Raw genomic sequence first — 14,812 nt, 5'->3', positions numbered from 1 at the left:
CCTCATTTTACAGCATGGATCCCCAATATGTTGGCCCCCTCAGCCAGCAGCAACAAGCCTCTCTTGAATGAGCCAGCCATCTCCCTGGCAACAAGGCAGGCTGTGAAAATAACAAGTGCTCTCCTCTCTGGTTTATGTTTCCCACCTCTCGAGAAGTGCCCTGCCTTTTATTAGCCTCCACCGCTCAAAAACATGAATGATGGCAAGCGAGATGCACCTCGTGGAGGGACGAAGAGGGAGGTGAGGGAGAAAGGTGGCTTTGGTCTTACCAGAAAAGGGTGACAGATCTTTACACCTTAGCGAAGGGCAGGATGAAGTACTTGTCCAGCGCTGTTAGAGTGATGAACCCAGCAGACCTGGTAGAGCAGGAATGGTTATATATATATATATATATATATATATGTATCCCCACACACACACGCAGCCCGCGGCCGAGGCCTCGGGGAAGGGGAGAGGGCGGCCCGCGGGCCCCGCCCTGCCCCGCTCCGTCCCCCGAGAGGAGCCGGGAGCGGCCTGGGAAGGGCCGGGGACCTCACCCCGGGCCCCGCGGCTCCCCCCCGGGGTGTGGGGGCCCGGCCCCCCCCCAAACCGGTATGTAGGTTAGGCGTGGAGCGGCCGGAGCCGTGGATATCCCCCTGGCTGGTGTCCCCCCGGCTTCCCCCGAATCCCTGGCGAGCACCCTGTTCCTGTTTTCAGCCTCCAGCCTGCGGCTTTTATCTCCATCCAGCCATTCAGATGGCTCGGGATTTTGCTGGAAAGACAAAACTACCCCGTAGGCAGTTAGAGGAGCGCTCCCCCGGTGCGGCACGGTAAGCTGGTAGGCCTCGGTGCCGTGAAAAGCTTGGAGTTGGGGAAGCAAAACGCTGGGTTACCCGTGGGGAAGGGGCGTACGCACCACAGACACCGGGTCTTCGGCCCCTTCCGAAAGGCAAAAGCTTCTCCATTTTCCCTTTGAAAGCCAGAAGGTTTGAGGAGAGCCCTGAAGTCTCATAGTCATTCTCGGGCTGCTGTGCCAAGATTCCCTAAATTTGCTTTCGTGTCTTCCCTTGTGCAGTGATTTGAAAGAGATGCAGGGCTCACCGGGCTTATTCTTCTGATGTGTCTCGACTGTAGCAAGAGCTCAAAAATATTTGAGGGAGATTTTAAACACTGCCACGCTTACAGATTTAAATCTTGGTCTAAAGAGGCAGCTAAAGCCTTCTTTTAAAATGAGGTAGCATTGGGGTAATAAAGCTGCTGGATCTGAAGCGCAGGTAGAGAAGAGGGTGAGGTGCCTGGTGCCTGTGGAAGCTGGGGAGGGCAAAAGGCGGGGGATGATAGTGAATCTTGTGACTTTTGGGACCTGGGGAAGAAGGCCAGAGATGAGTAAGTTTGTGTCATGTGGAAGAAACACTGAAAACGTAAGTCGCCTTGTGGATTTTGTTCTCACTGGAGTCCTCAGGACTTCTCTCTGGGGTCTGGGTTTGACGGGGCATCAGCCCCCGGTGAAAATGCCACCTTGAGAAATTCCCAATCTCTTCCGTCTTAATCCCAGCCACCTATTCCTGTCTTCACACCCAAGTTGCTGCTCCTCAGTCCTGTTACAGCTGTGGGGCTCTGCTGTAAATGGGATCACTGAAATCATCCAGGTTAAAAATAACACTCGGGGGGAGGGGAGTAGTGGCTTTTTAAGCCAGCAATGCTGCTGAGGAGAGCGTAGTATTGAACAGCAGCCTTGGAAAACTTAGTTTAAATCCATGAAGAATGAGGATTTGGAGGCTTCTTGTAGAGGTGTTGGTTGGTTTGCAGATTTTAGTCCTGTTGAGATATTTTCAATTTTGTTTGCTGTTCAGGAGATTGCTCAATAAATTCCTAGAGCGATGGATACCACCTGACAGTGCGAAATCCTGGACTTTCCTACCAGCTGAGGGCATGTGTTGAGGAAGAACACTGATCTGGAGGGTTCAAGGTTGTAAAAAACTCTTGCTCACATCATGGTGAGCTGATCTCATGTTCCCACTGTAGAGACAATTAAAAAAAAAATAGGGCAAGGTTTTTAAAACATGTCTGAAGTATATATATTTATTTTAAATTTACTTTTAACAACCATATACTGAAGAATCATGAGGCCACATCCCAGGAAGTAGAGGAGAGATGCGGGAAGGTGTATGGGGTGAGTGTTCACATGCTTGTCTCGAGCTAGAAATCTAAAGTTTGCTGTGTCTGCCAGCACCCAAAGCATGGAAAAGGGATATTCTGGAAAATTAGAGGGTAACTCCTCTGCACCTTAATGGAGAGGAGAAGAACCAGCTCACCCGCAGTACTGGGCGGACAGGATACTTTTCATACGAGGGAATGGCTTACTTAAGAATATGCTAACATTTACTAATCGTTTGTTATTGAGCTGGGGTTGAATCTGGAAAATAAAAAAATCATTTGTGTGCTTTTGGATCCAACTGGTTCAATTAAGGATCCGTTGGCCATTTCTACAGGCACCTTGTGATGAGGTGGAGTGGAGCTCGTCAGAGGCATTCAGTTTTCAGCATACCTTTAGCTTACATTGTACAGACATCAAGGTAAAAGAAGTTTAATTTTAAGACACAAACTCTGAATTTTCCAGATTTTGGGTAGGGGAATGCATACACTGCCTCTTCTTGAAGATCCAATTATCATTTTGTATAACCAATCAAGAGTAATTATTAGTCCCTCTGCTCTGTTCCAGTATGATAATGGCTGGACAGGCAATAATCCACATCAAACACTTAAATCAGGGATACTTTCTGACCTGTGGGTGAGTACTGAAACTCAGACACCAGAATCAATCATGATCAATCACAAAATGAGGAAAACTTTTCATTATGTACATCAAAAGTGTTACTTTGCATCTTTAATAGCAAGCTGGAACTAGTGAAGGCCCGTGATAGTCAAGATATTGCAGGCAAACACTTGATCAGTCAGTTTGTGTTTCTCGCTTAGAGCCATTAAATAGGATTTGGCAGCCCTCTGTGTAGAATTTTGGGAAGTCTTTTGATTTGAGCAGCAAACCCTAAAGAAATGTTAAGTAACCTTCCAGTCTTGCTTTTGGGGCAGTGCACTCGTGGCTTTTGCACGTATAAATAACTTACTGAAACACAATAATAAATGTTACACTTATATGGCTCCTTCAAATTAGCTTCAGAGGATAAAGCCTTTTATGATTGAAAAGATAAGGCTGTTGCTTCAGTGTCAGCAGTGCCCGGGTTGATTTCAGAGCCTTGAAAATAAATGATACGTGTTTGTTGTTCATTGTGGCACTCCTAGTTTCCAGGTTAGGGAAGTGGCCCTCTGTCTAGTGTTTGTAGTTTCCTGGTAAAGGAATGATACTGAAATCTCTCTCACGATAAAGTTTAATTTCATAGCCTTTTAAAGCTGAGCTTGTTAAGTATCTGGTAACCTAAATATTACATTTTTTCTGGTTACTCGAGTTTTTTAAATAATGTAATTTGTGGTCATATGAATATTTGGGAAGTTTACAGGATTGTGTAACATTTAGATAAACTGACAGTACATAGCTGCCATTTATCAGAGTTAAAAACTCAAAAATCCTTAAGGATTCTTTGTGAAATAGTTGGTTTATCACAGCTGGGACAAGATGTGACTGTGGGAGAGGGGGACGCTGCGTGTCGGGAGCGGAGCTGGAGCTGAAACAGGCACCTGCTGGGTCCTACTTCCAGCATTTTAAACTGTTGATTTGTTGGGTGTGCAGGGATAGTTCTGAATGAGCACAGTTAAGATCTTTTTTTATTATTTTTTTGGTGGAAGTAGTTCATCTATTTTATTCATCTGTTAGCTTGAGATTTAATTATTCTAACCCTAATTTTCTTGGGGTCTGGTTATCAGTGCAGCGCACTCCTATTACTCACTGTCTAGGTCAACTTTTTTCCATTCTGCCTTTGACTCCTGGGAGGGCTGGAACAAAGAAGGGATGTTGCAGCCCTTCTGTTCTTCAGCATCGTGCCCAAAAGGCAGACATGAATAACTGGCAACAGAAACAAACATCTGGCTCCCAAACTTAAAAAACGGGTTGTTTTAAGCTTCTAACTGGAAGTTCTTAAGGCTGTTGCAGCTCCAGCCCATCACCTGTGGTGGTTTGGAGCTTCAGAGAGGTGCGTGGTTGGCTCCTGACTTCCTGGTATTTACCTCTTTATAAACTGCTTTTCTTTGGAGAGCCTTGTGTGGTGATTCATTTCTTTCGTTGCAAAACTTTCGTTGCAAACGAGGTGTTTCTTGGTTGCAAAGCAACCTATCTTTACTTTAAAGAGTTTACAACCTGACGTAGGTGACTCTTTGAAATATCTTTCCCAGCCCCTTTAATATGTCTTAAGGATACTCTGTTATATTTAGCAATGTTTAACCTGTATCTGTTGCTTTTTATAGGTTAATTATGCGGTATCTGCTAGACTAAAGAATGTGTAGTCTTCTGATCCTGCTGCACGCCAGTTAAAGATTAATTGTGACTCTCTTACATGTAAACCCTGAAAAATTAAGCTTAATGAGTGTAGTATTTGTGGTCAGTGTCATTTGGAGGGGAAAGTTGTCTAGTGAAAATATATGATTGTGTTATCCAGCCTTGCAACTTGCGTTTCCAGCAAGTGTAATTAGAGCTGAATTTGAGCATTAGAGGTTCTGTGCTGAGTGTTCAAGTCTGGTGCTTCAAAGTCGGGACCTCAGGGCTCTGGGGACCCTTCTGCCACTGGCTTGGAGAATAGGAACGTCTTTGCTCTTCTCCCCCCTCCCAGAAAGGCCTCTTTCAGCTCTGTAATTCATAAGGCTGATTGCATTGATCGTAGTTACAAAGGGATTTACTTGTCTGTGTGGATTTGACAATTCTAAAGCATGTGCCACTGCTACAGGCCGAGGTACTTGGATGTTCTTTGGAATGAAGTGAATTTTTCCAGTGGGCCAATTAGTTGTGGCGTTGGCAACTTTACTACTTGGCTACCATTATTTGCTCGAGGTGCTGATGAATAAAACTTCATATTCCTTTTCTCATTGAAGTTTGAAATTCTTAAAAAGATACAGCCTAGAACAGAACGGAGGTAATTTTAGTTGTCTTTTTTTTAGATAATAAAATGCTAAAAACATACATGCTTGTTATAATGCTACATTTAGAAAAGGACTGTGAAGCTGAGTGACAAGATTTTAATAATCTGGTCTTATAAATGGCTCTAGAAGATGTCTTGTGGTGCACCTTCTCCTGTATTTTGGGTAGGCTGGCACTCTACTGAAGCCATTCAAATTCTTGGTTCTCAAGTCCTGAAAAGGTTTTTCCATCAAGTCCTTTCCTGCTCTGATAACTGCTGAAAATCAAAAGCTTTACCACAAATTTGAGTCCTACTTGGCAGAGTCAAATAATTAGCCTTTTTGGGTCTTCTGCCTTCAAATGGTGTTACCTTGGAAAACGTTTAGGGGAGAATTTAAGCTGTTGTCTCCTACTGGGTGAGGTGTTCCTCCCCAGAAAGCAGTGCTGAGCAGGAGGGGTTGGGAGGTGTGTGTCATCTTAGTCTAATGACAGGTTAAGATGTCTTAAAGGTCTGCAATTTTATTGCAGGGCAGACCTGCTTCTGGTATCTGTGTCTGGCTCATTCAATAGGTATTTCAATTGGGATTAATTTTACTAGAGCTTCGTCAAAAGCAACCGGTTTAAAGTTTTGAAACGTTCCTTCATTGCAGATGTTGGTCTTAGATGTTGGTCTTAGTTCATCTGCTGCTTTTAAGCAGGGCAAAACCCCTTTCCTTGTGGGCATTTGTAGCTTGCTCTTGCCTCGATTGGCCTCTTCTTGTTGAAGAGTAAATTTATTATATTCTAGAGCAAGGTGAAGCAGGGTGACAGCTCTGTAATTGGTTATACCTTATGCAGGGAGATGCCTTTTTGCCTTTTCATATGATTGCGTTCAGGGAAAGCACTGCAGGAGTGGAATATCTCTCTTCACATGGTACTGGCAGAAATGTAAAAGCAGTTTCAAGGTATCTCTTGCAGTAAAACCCGTTCATTCATCTCGGTGACCGGCGTGGTGGCTGTGAGCACGGGGCTACGGGTGCTTGGGAGATAAAATGGTCATAGGTGAGGTATGCTGGGCGGTTTATAGCTTTGTTTTGGTTTTGTCTTACAGGTGTGTCTGTACTTCATTATTTTTGGTGGCTCAGAGGGAGGAGGCTCACGCTAGAGCCTGTGTGCCAACATGAAAACTCTTTTTTTTTTTTTTCCTTCTTTATTCCTCCACCCCCCACTGAATTAACTGATGAAAAGCCTCAGGAGTGTGCTGTACAGGTACACTCTCAACATTGACTTCTTTGCACCCTGACTTTTGCCCTTCATTTTGGGGAAGCTCGTCCCCAAAATGTGTATTAGACTACAGGCTCGCTCAATGCCTTTAAATACTTCCCACTATGTTGCACTCTCTTGTAAAACCGGCTTGAGGTTTGTAGGAGGTAAGAAAAAAAAAATTATCTAAAAATAGGTAATTGCCTTTTTAAGGAGCCTCTGAAGTTATCTCTGCTTAAACCTAAACTTTTTTATTTTGCAGGCACAGCACTACGCTGAAAATTCTTCTGTCCTCAGAAGAGGTTGTTTTTAAGAGATGGAGCCTATTGTTAAACCCAGCATTGTCTGCAGTTTGGACAGCTCTTTGTGCAGCTCCAGTGCTTAATCCAGAGAGATTTGGATTTGTAGATTGAATAAAGGTCTCTACGAGACGTTTATAAAAAGCTGTTCTCATTCTGATTTTTCTAGGTTGTTTTTAAGAGATGGAGCCTATTGTTAAACCCAGCATTGTCTGCAGTTTGGACAGCTCTTTGTGCAGCTCCAGTGCTTAATCCAGAGAGATTTGGATTTGTAGATTGAATAAAGGTCTCTACGAGACGTTTATAAAAAGCTGTTCTCATTCTGATTTTTCTGGGTTGTAGAAGACCTTAAAAAAAAAAAACCCAAACCCTAATATTGGGGTGAAAATTGTTGGCCTTTGATCTTAGGTTTTGGGAAGGGCTGTAATCCTTTAGGTTCATGCATACCAAAAGATTTCAGACTGTAAATCTTTACTAGAAGCATCGAATCTGAGCCGTGTTACTTCAGCTGTTACATTTGCTAGTTTTCTGCTTTGCAAGCATGTTGTTTTTAGAGTCGGATGAAGTTTATTAGGTAACATTGTTTTGGTTTTATTGCCATAAAGAGGTAACATGGTGAGAAGAAGGCAGCAGCTCTTACGTGCTGCTCTGTGGGACACGCTGCTGCAGGGGGACTGACAGGCAGGATTTGGAAAGATTCACTAATAATCAGGCTTGTCAAAAAGTATATAAGCCCTTACGTAATATTTCTTACACAAACAATTCTGTTAATAGGAATAAGCCCTGGGTGCTTGCTGTGCAAAGTTGGTGACTGAGGTTAGAAAGAAACTTCTGAGTCAGGTTGGCCTTGTGTTGACCATCAACGGTGGGGCTGGCTTTCCCTGGGGTACCTGGAATTAGCCCTTTGGCTCACAGATTGTGAGAGGGACCCTTCTTATGATGTGGGTACGCCTAGTATGTTATGCATTTGAATTTCTTAAGCCTCACTTACCGCTGACTAGACTTGAATTTGGGTTTTATGTACACAATGACTCAGGAACTGAGGTAGATGCAGATACTCAGTTCAAGGCTGAATATCTGCTTCCGTTTACTCATCTTGTGTGGATACCAGCTCCTTCATGGCGGAGTGATAAGTGTCTGCTTCCACTGTGACGCTTCACAGCTTAGTGTTTTGGCTTTAGTTGTAATAAACACCTTGACGTTGGGGTGCGGGAGTGGTGAGCTGGTGTGTGCTGTGCTGATGGTGTGTACAGGGGCCAAGGAGCTCTGGGTTCACGAGGACCAGTTTCCATCACAAAGGGGTCCAGCTGGTTTCTGGGGGTACAGGTGTTAATAGGGCATTTTAAGGTTATGATAGTCAAAAACCAGGAAAGGTGAAAAACCATTCCTTAAGCTCTAAGGAATTTGCACTCTGGGATAGGGAGCAGTTCCTTTGTGCGTGTGTTAAACTCCACTTGGCTCTTAGAGAAATTCTTGCTCGTTTAATTAAAGAACTGGCATTGTCTACAGCTAGAAATTGTGCCCTGGACCAGCAGGACTACCAGCTCCATCCAGCGTGATGATTCTAGCGGTTTCAGCCATAAGTTTCTAAATAATTCCTAGTTTAATTCCCAAATATTTTACCCCCTTTTGTAATTAATTGATATTTAATTTGAATTCCTCTGTATTCAAGCTCTTGCATCCAAATAGAAAGCTGGCACAGTGAGACGGTTTATTACTACGCTGGGAGCTGGCCACTTGTTAAATAAAGCAAAGTGTGTGTAGCCAAGAGCTGGCAGAAGGAAAGCTTTCAGGAAAATGTAAAGGCGAATTTCTTGGCAGATGTTTTTAACCTAAGACATTCTTCTGGTGTCGACAGTTGAGGACCCAGTGCCATAGGTTGTATTTCTGATCATCTCTGAGAGATGTTTGCAGTCGAAGGCTGTTACTAGAGTCTCCTGGAGGTCATCTCTAAAAAACCTCTCTATCTATTTTTATTGGTCTTGGGTTCCCAGACACATACAAGAGCCCTATTGTCAAGCTTTTGTACCGATTTTTAGCAGGCACTCCATTCCCTTAAATAATTTACAGTGTTGATAAGTAGGCCTAGATGGCTTGGACAGGATTTGAGTGCACATGTTCTGGAACAAATGACAGCAGTCAGGGAAATACCTTTTTTCTTTTTTACCACTCTTAACCACTAAATTCTATTTCAAACAGTAGATGATGGAGGGGTTTTAGATTAAAGGGAGGTGGAAATTCCTACTTATGGGAGCTCAAGGGAGCAGGGAACGTTGTTTCTTCCTGATGCTCATCCAACTTCTCTTCCAGGTGAAACATGCAACCAACCAAATTGTGATGAACTGTGCTGACATTGACATTATTACAGCTTCCTATGCGCCAGAAGGAGATGAAGGTAGGATTGCTTTTTTTTTCTGGAGTTTTTACATGTTAATCCATTTAATTTTTCATGCGAGATGCTGTTGCCAACTCTTTATAACTCTGCAAAATTGCATAATACTTTGATAAACAAACCCACCCCTCAAAGCACAAAATTCGTTATTGAACCTTTATTCTCTTCTCATCAGTAAGATTTGCATAAAAAGTTATCTCAAGTTTCCATGGAATCTGCATTCTGCTCCATAGTATCTGTGTGTTGTAGGCAAAAGGATGTTTATTTACATTTTTATTTATCTTTATACCAGGTAGTTGCGTAAGAACATGATCTGTACCTGTGGACTTCAGGGTATTGACAAAATCTGTGACAAGGGCTTAGATAAGGCACGCATCAATAATGGCCTGCAGCAGGAAATGCTCATGGGGAAGGGTTTGGAAAAGTACAGAAGACTCTAAATTGACATTTAGCAGGATGTTCCAAGGATAGGGCAACATGGGAAAAGGTGATTATATGGAGGAGACGGTGGTTGGGGTCCAGTTCAGTGAAAGACTGGAAATTACTGGAACAATTGAAGACACAGTTCTAGCAGTTGACATCTTCCCCAATTATATTCCGAGGAGATTTAGCAGAGGCAAAAAAAAGTTTAGCAATTGAAGCGTGAAATGATTAAGGTGTGGAAAATAAGCTCCTTGAAACAGAGCAATGGTCTAACAGTGTGCAGAGCCGTGCTGGGTTTCTGCTGGAGCCACTGCTGTTTCAGACACAGTAGCTGTTTGCTGTGCTGTGTATGACTGCTAAGTCCTTCAGCCAACAAAAGGCTCTCTTGAGCTTCTCTTTCTATAAGGAAAATGCCACAATGATGTCACGAAGCACTTTGTTAAACCCATGATTGTGAATTAAAGGAATGATCTTGGTGGACAGGCGAAAGGTGTTCCTGTGATTAGGTTTTAACTTCTCTAGCATGCTCACACCCCAGCTGGAGGAAGTCGGAGAGAAGGGCTGTGCTTATCCAAACACCTGCAGAAGAAAAGAAATCTGAATTTTCTGGATTGGATTTGGTAGGAACAATTGCAGTTCATGCTGTAGTGACATTGTCCTGTGACTAATAGTGGTGTCTGTGACAGGTGGAATCTCTGCAACGGATCTTTGTGTTTAAGCTCGTTTGACTTCTGTATTTTTATTTTAATATAGTATTAAAGGAACCAGAGGGCTTCTTAAGTGCAGTTGGGAGCAGTTGAGCTGTGTTTGGGCGGATGGGGAGCTCCAGCCCGAGGAAGCAGCAGCGTTTTGGGTGGGTGTGTTGTGGGAAAGCAGAGCTCTAGTGCAGGAAGCGCAGTGGCAGCGAGAGAGGGTGGCAGAGAAGAGTCTTCCCAAAGAGCCTGGACTCCAGCCACCCGATTTTGATAGTGAAAGAACAGAGCCCTGTGTCCTACGTGCTGGGTTTGGGCTCCTGGGGTTGTCCCCTGGCGCTCCGTTCCCTCGTGCCTTTCGCGCGCTGCCGTTAGCGGTCGTTAGTTGATTGGATGCACCGTGTTGCTAAGCTCTCCTGGAGTTATTTCTCATTCTGAGTAATGAGGCGATAACGAGAGTGGTAGTAATAGCAGAGTGTGTCTGGAGTCCGTTCCACCTACCACCCGCCCAAACCACCTATTAATTTATTATTTCGTCATTGAGAAAAATGAAAATAAATGGAAAAGGTACCTAAGAACAAAGTCTCTTTCTAGTCAAACCAGGAAAAATACATATAATGGAGAGGGTCTCTATTTTAATATATTATATTTGTTGTTTTCAGGGCTGATTTCCCTCTCATAGAAGTCTATTTTCCTATTCTTTAACTTCCTTGTAACTTCCAAGTGTTAATAGTGGAGCCTAATGGAGAATTAAACCCAAGTATGCTGGAAGTGAGTTTCTGTGGCTTAAATTCCTTCACTCTGATTTTTTCCAATAGCCTTGGACGTGGCTCTCTGGCCACCAGGATCACGAGCCCAGCGCTCCAGCTGCAGTAACAGGCTCTCACCCCTCAAACTCCTGTATCAGAAATACTTGAGGGGTAGCTTAATCGCATGTTTACTATAATTATACCCAGGCTTTGTGGGGTTAAAACCTATCTTTCAGTTTGGGAAAGTGCCAACCAGTGTAATGGCTTTGGAAGTAAAATTGCATGAAATTGGCAGACTATTTGCTGGCACCTGTTGATACAGATAAGGTCGGGTTTACTAATGCTGCTATTGTGCCCAGCTCTTGGATGGTAATTGTATAACTGGTCTCAAAACCAGTACACGAAATTTAGTCCAGTGAACCAACAGAAATATTGGCCAGATCATTTGGACTTAGTTCCTCAGGTGAGCCACCTACCCATTGCCTAGATAGTGTGTTTGAAAATAAGTGAGAAGTTGGTGATATTTTCCTCCTTTAAAGGCTCTAGTGAGAATTTGTTACCTCTTTTAGTTCTGTACCTCAGGGGGGAAGAATTTGTCTCTCGTGAGACAAAAGATAATCGGTCACTTATCTTCTTTCAAGTGTGGTTCTGTTCTGAAAAGGGGCTGTGTGAAAAAGAGCCGCTTGTTCAACAGATACTTTTCCCCTCTGTGTGGAGGTGATCTGTTGGCTTTCGTGCAGAATAGTTTATTCTTTTCCTAATAATTCCTGGTAGTCTGGAGTGCCAACTGCACTGTTGTACAGCAGAAATCTGCGCTAGAACCGTGGGCTGTGTTTCCCCTCCCTTCCCCCCGTTCACTCTTCCAGAGATGGATACAGCATGGAATTTTAATGCAGATTTGCAGAGAAATCAGATTATTGCCCAATATTTGACAGGAAGCTGAGGGGAGGATCTCTGAAGCTTTAAAGTCAAAGTGAAAAATTTTTGCTGCGTGACCCACAATTGAGTGGTAGTGAATAATAAACCAGGAGAGATTGATTATTCAGTGCTTCGGAGTAGAAAAATGCTCTGTTTAGTCATAAAACTGGTGGGGTGGTTGTGACTGGAGGTTGTGGATGTGCTGTCCGTGCCAGGTACGCTGTCACGGAACAAAGCTACTCAAAAGACCCAACTTTTCCGTAGCTGAAGTTACAACTGGCTCCTCCCACTTGTCAAAAGGAACAATTGTTCTTGTATTTTTCCAGAAGCTGGTTTATAGCGTTTGTAGGGAAATGTTTATAGAGCAGCTGTAGCGTTTAGGTGCACGTGCTGCTCTGCCTTTGTCCCAATGGTTGGCTTTGCTCAGCAAAATGAAGAACTGAGAAGGGATTCGTTCCTCAGCAAGGTGGTTCTGAGGGGAGATTTTAGGGGATTGAGTTTCACGCTGACTGAATGCCCAGAAGGTGGACCTTCCTGGGAATCTCTCTTTTAAGGAGCCGTAAGACTGTGATAGTCATAACTGGTGAACTACATCACAGACTCACAGAATGACATGGGACCTCTGGAGATCACCCAGTCCAACCCCCTGCCAGAGCAGGTCCCACAGGAACATGTCCAGGGGGGGTTTGAATGTCTCCAGAGAAGGAGACTCCACCACCTCTCTGGGCAGCCTCTGCCAGGGCTCTGCCACCCTCACAGGAAAGAAGTTCCCTGTCCTTCTTGAACTGGGGAGCCCAGAACTGGACCCAGTGCTCCAGATGAGGCCTCCCCAGGGCAGAGCAGAGGGGGAGGATGACCTCCCTCAACCTGTCTTTAGCTTGGAAAGCTTTTCAGATACTGGGGGATCTAAAGCAGCTTCTGAAATTTAGAGATGCTTGTAGTAGTTGGCAATTTCGTGTAGAAAAATGACCAGCAAACATGGTGGTGTTTGTTTAGCAGAAATAATCGAGTGAACTTGGATTTGTACTTCGACCTTTCAAAGGTTTTGAGGCCAGAACTCATTACTTCAGTCTTTTCCTTCTTAGTGTGGTAGGGACGCACTTGGATGCTTGTGCTAGAGGCTGGTTACACCAGGGCCTCACTGGTGCTTAAAAGGAGAAGAAAAGATGACTGGTGCTCATGGAAAGCTGTGTGACCCCGGTGTGCCTAAGCAGGGCTGGCCCTTGGCCTGGGAGCACGACCGTTTCAGGGTGAGCAGTGTGAAACCCTGCTGCTGTGGGAAGGGACAATGATGCTTCTCTCCCTCCCTTCTGTTGGCATCGGTGTCCTTACCCTTGAGAAGCCACGTGGGTCAGGAAACTGTCTCTTCGAGGGGAAAAAATAAAAGCTGCTTGGAGACAGATCACCTTCCTGGTCCTGATGGTTGTGTGGGAATGGCCCTGGAAGGAAGGGAACGGGAATACGCAGCTGGGGCCAGGTGGGAAAAATGAGACGGGTGTCGCTGCCCGTAGCAGACTAGATTTTGTTTAAGCCAGTTGTGAAACCTTTCTTTGTTGTAGAAAAGCTCGTCATCATCCTTTCTCTTGGAGAGGACTTGATATAACAGAATTTGGAACAGTAGGATTTTTTTAAGGAGGCCTGGGCTGGGTTGGAATGGACAGTTTGGGAATATCCCAGAATCCTTCTGACTCCTTGAAAGGATTTTACAACCACGGGTTTGAAACACGTGAAAAGATGTGAAAAGGCCTGAAAGCAAGTTTGCTGATGACACAGAGAAGAGTGTGACCAGCAGGTGGAGGGAGGTCATCCTGCCCCTCTGCTCTGCCCTGGGGAGGCCCCATCTGGAGCACTGGGACCAGTTCTGGGCTCCCCAGTTCCAGAAGGACAGGGAACTGCTGGAGAGGGGACAGCAGAGGCTACAAAGATGCTGAGGGGCCTGGAGCATCTCTCTGATGAGGAGAGGCTGAGGGACTTGGGGCTCTTTAGTCTGGAGAAGAGAAGGCTGAGGGGGGATCTGATCAACACCTATAAATCCTTCAAGGGTGGGGGTCAGGAGGATGGGGCCAGGCTTTTTTCAGTGGTGCCCAGGGACAGGACAAGAGGGAACGGGCACAAACTTGAACATGGGAAACTCCACCTAAACATAAGGAGAAACTTCTTCACTTTGAGGGTGGCAGAGCCCTGGCAGAGGCTGCCCAGGGAGGTGGTGGAGTCTCCTTCTCTGGAGACATTCAAACCCCTCCTGGACACGTTCCTGTGGGACCTGCTCTGGGTGGCCCTGCTCTGGCAGGGGGTGGGATGGGATGATCTCCAGAGGTCCCTTCCCACCCCAATCATTCTGTGAGTCTGTGAAACATGAAGGTTTTGGGGAATGGCATCAGTGCAGCTCGGTGGCTGATGCAGAGGGAGGACAGTGTGTGCTGTGTCAACATGTAGCTGTTTTAACAAACGTGGTTCGTTTGCAGACAGAGCAGGCAGAGTGCACACAGTCACTGCGGCTCGGTTGATGAGTGCAAGTTCATTAAGCCACCGCACCTTAATTGCCTGTGACTTCTCCGTGCCGTGGAATGAGGGCTACTTGGAAAAAAAAAAATAATAAAATTTCATCTCTTGCACTTGGCTTTGAAATCCGTGCACATTTGACATTGCTTAAAACCTTTGGCCGGGATCCATGTTTCTAAGCGTGTAATACAGAAATTGGGATCATTAATTGATGGATCCATCTGGTTACTGTGCAATTTCCGGAAGTGCTCTATAGAAGAACTGTAATTTATTTGAAAAGCTATTGTCAAATTTGGTGTGTGGTGCAGTGCTCTGAGTTGGGGAGGTTGCTCCATCTGATTTTTATGCCTTTTTTTTTTTTTCCCAAAGACGTGGAGCACTAACAGCTTTTTATTTTCTCATGCAGCTCGGTCCAGGCTCTGCACTAATGTGCTAGTGATTAACTTGCAACCTTGCAGTGCCAAACTCTCCCAAGTTAGTGGGCTGCCAAAATTGTGTTGTTCTCTTCAGGAGCTTTTGTATTCGACGCCGTTAGGAATTCAGACAGCCTTTTA

The 14,812-nt window shown here is 44.7% G+C and overlaps 1 protein-coding gene across 1 annotated transcript in view; it reads left to right on the top strand.

Annotated features, from left to right (window-relative positions):
• The first annotated feature begins 192 nt into the window (after nt 1–192).
• The window catches only part of NPEPPS (aminopeptidase puromycin sensitive), a 60,895-nt gene continuing 46,275 nt past the window's right edge, over nt 193–14,812 (top strand). Inside the window, exons 1-2 of the mRNA XM_014958934.1 lie at nt 193–240; nt 8,893–8,977. Of these exons, the coding sequence (XP_014814420.1) occupies nt 193–240; nt 8,893–8,977 (133 nt within the window). The remainder of the gene's footprint in view (nt 241–8,892; nt 8,978–14,812) is intronic.

This window comes from Calidris pugnax, unplaced genomic scaffold, assembly GCF_001431845.1.
Source record: "Calidris pugnax isolate Ruff unplaced genomic scaffold, ASM143184v1 scaffold335, whole genome shotgun sequence".
NCBI classification, from domain to species: Eukaryota; Metazoa; Chordata; class Aves; order Charadriiformes; family Scolopacidae; genus Calidris; species Calidris pugnax.
This window is presented reverse-complemented; position numbering and strand designations above follow the sequence as displayed.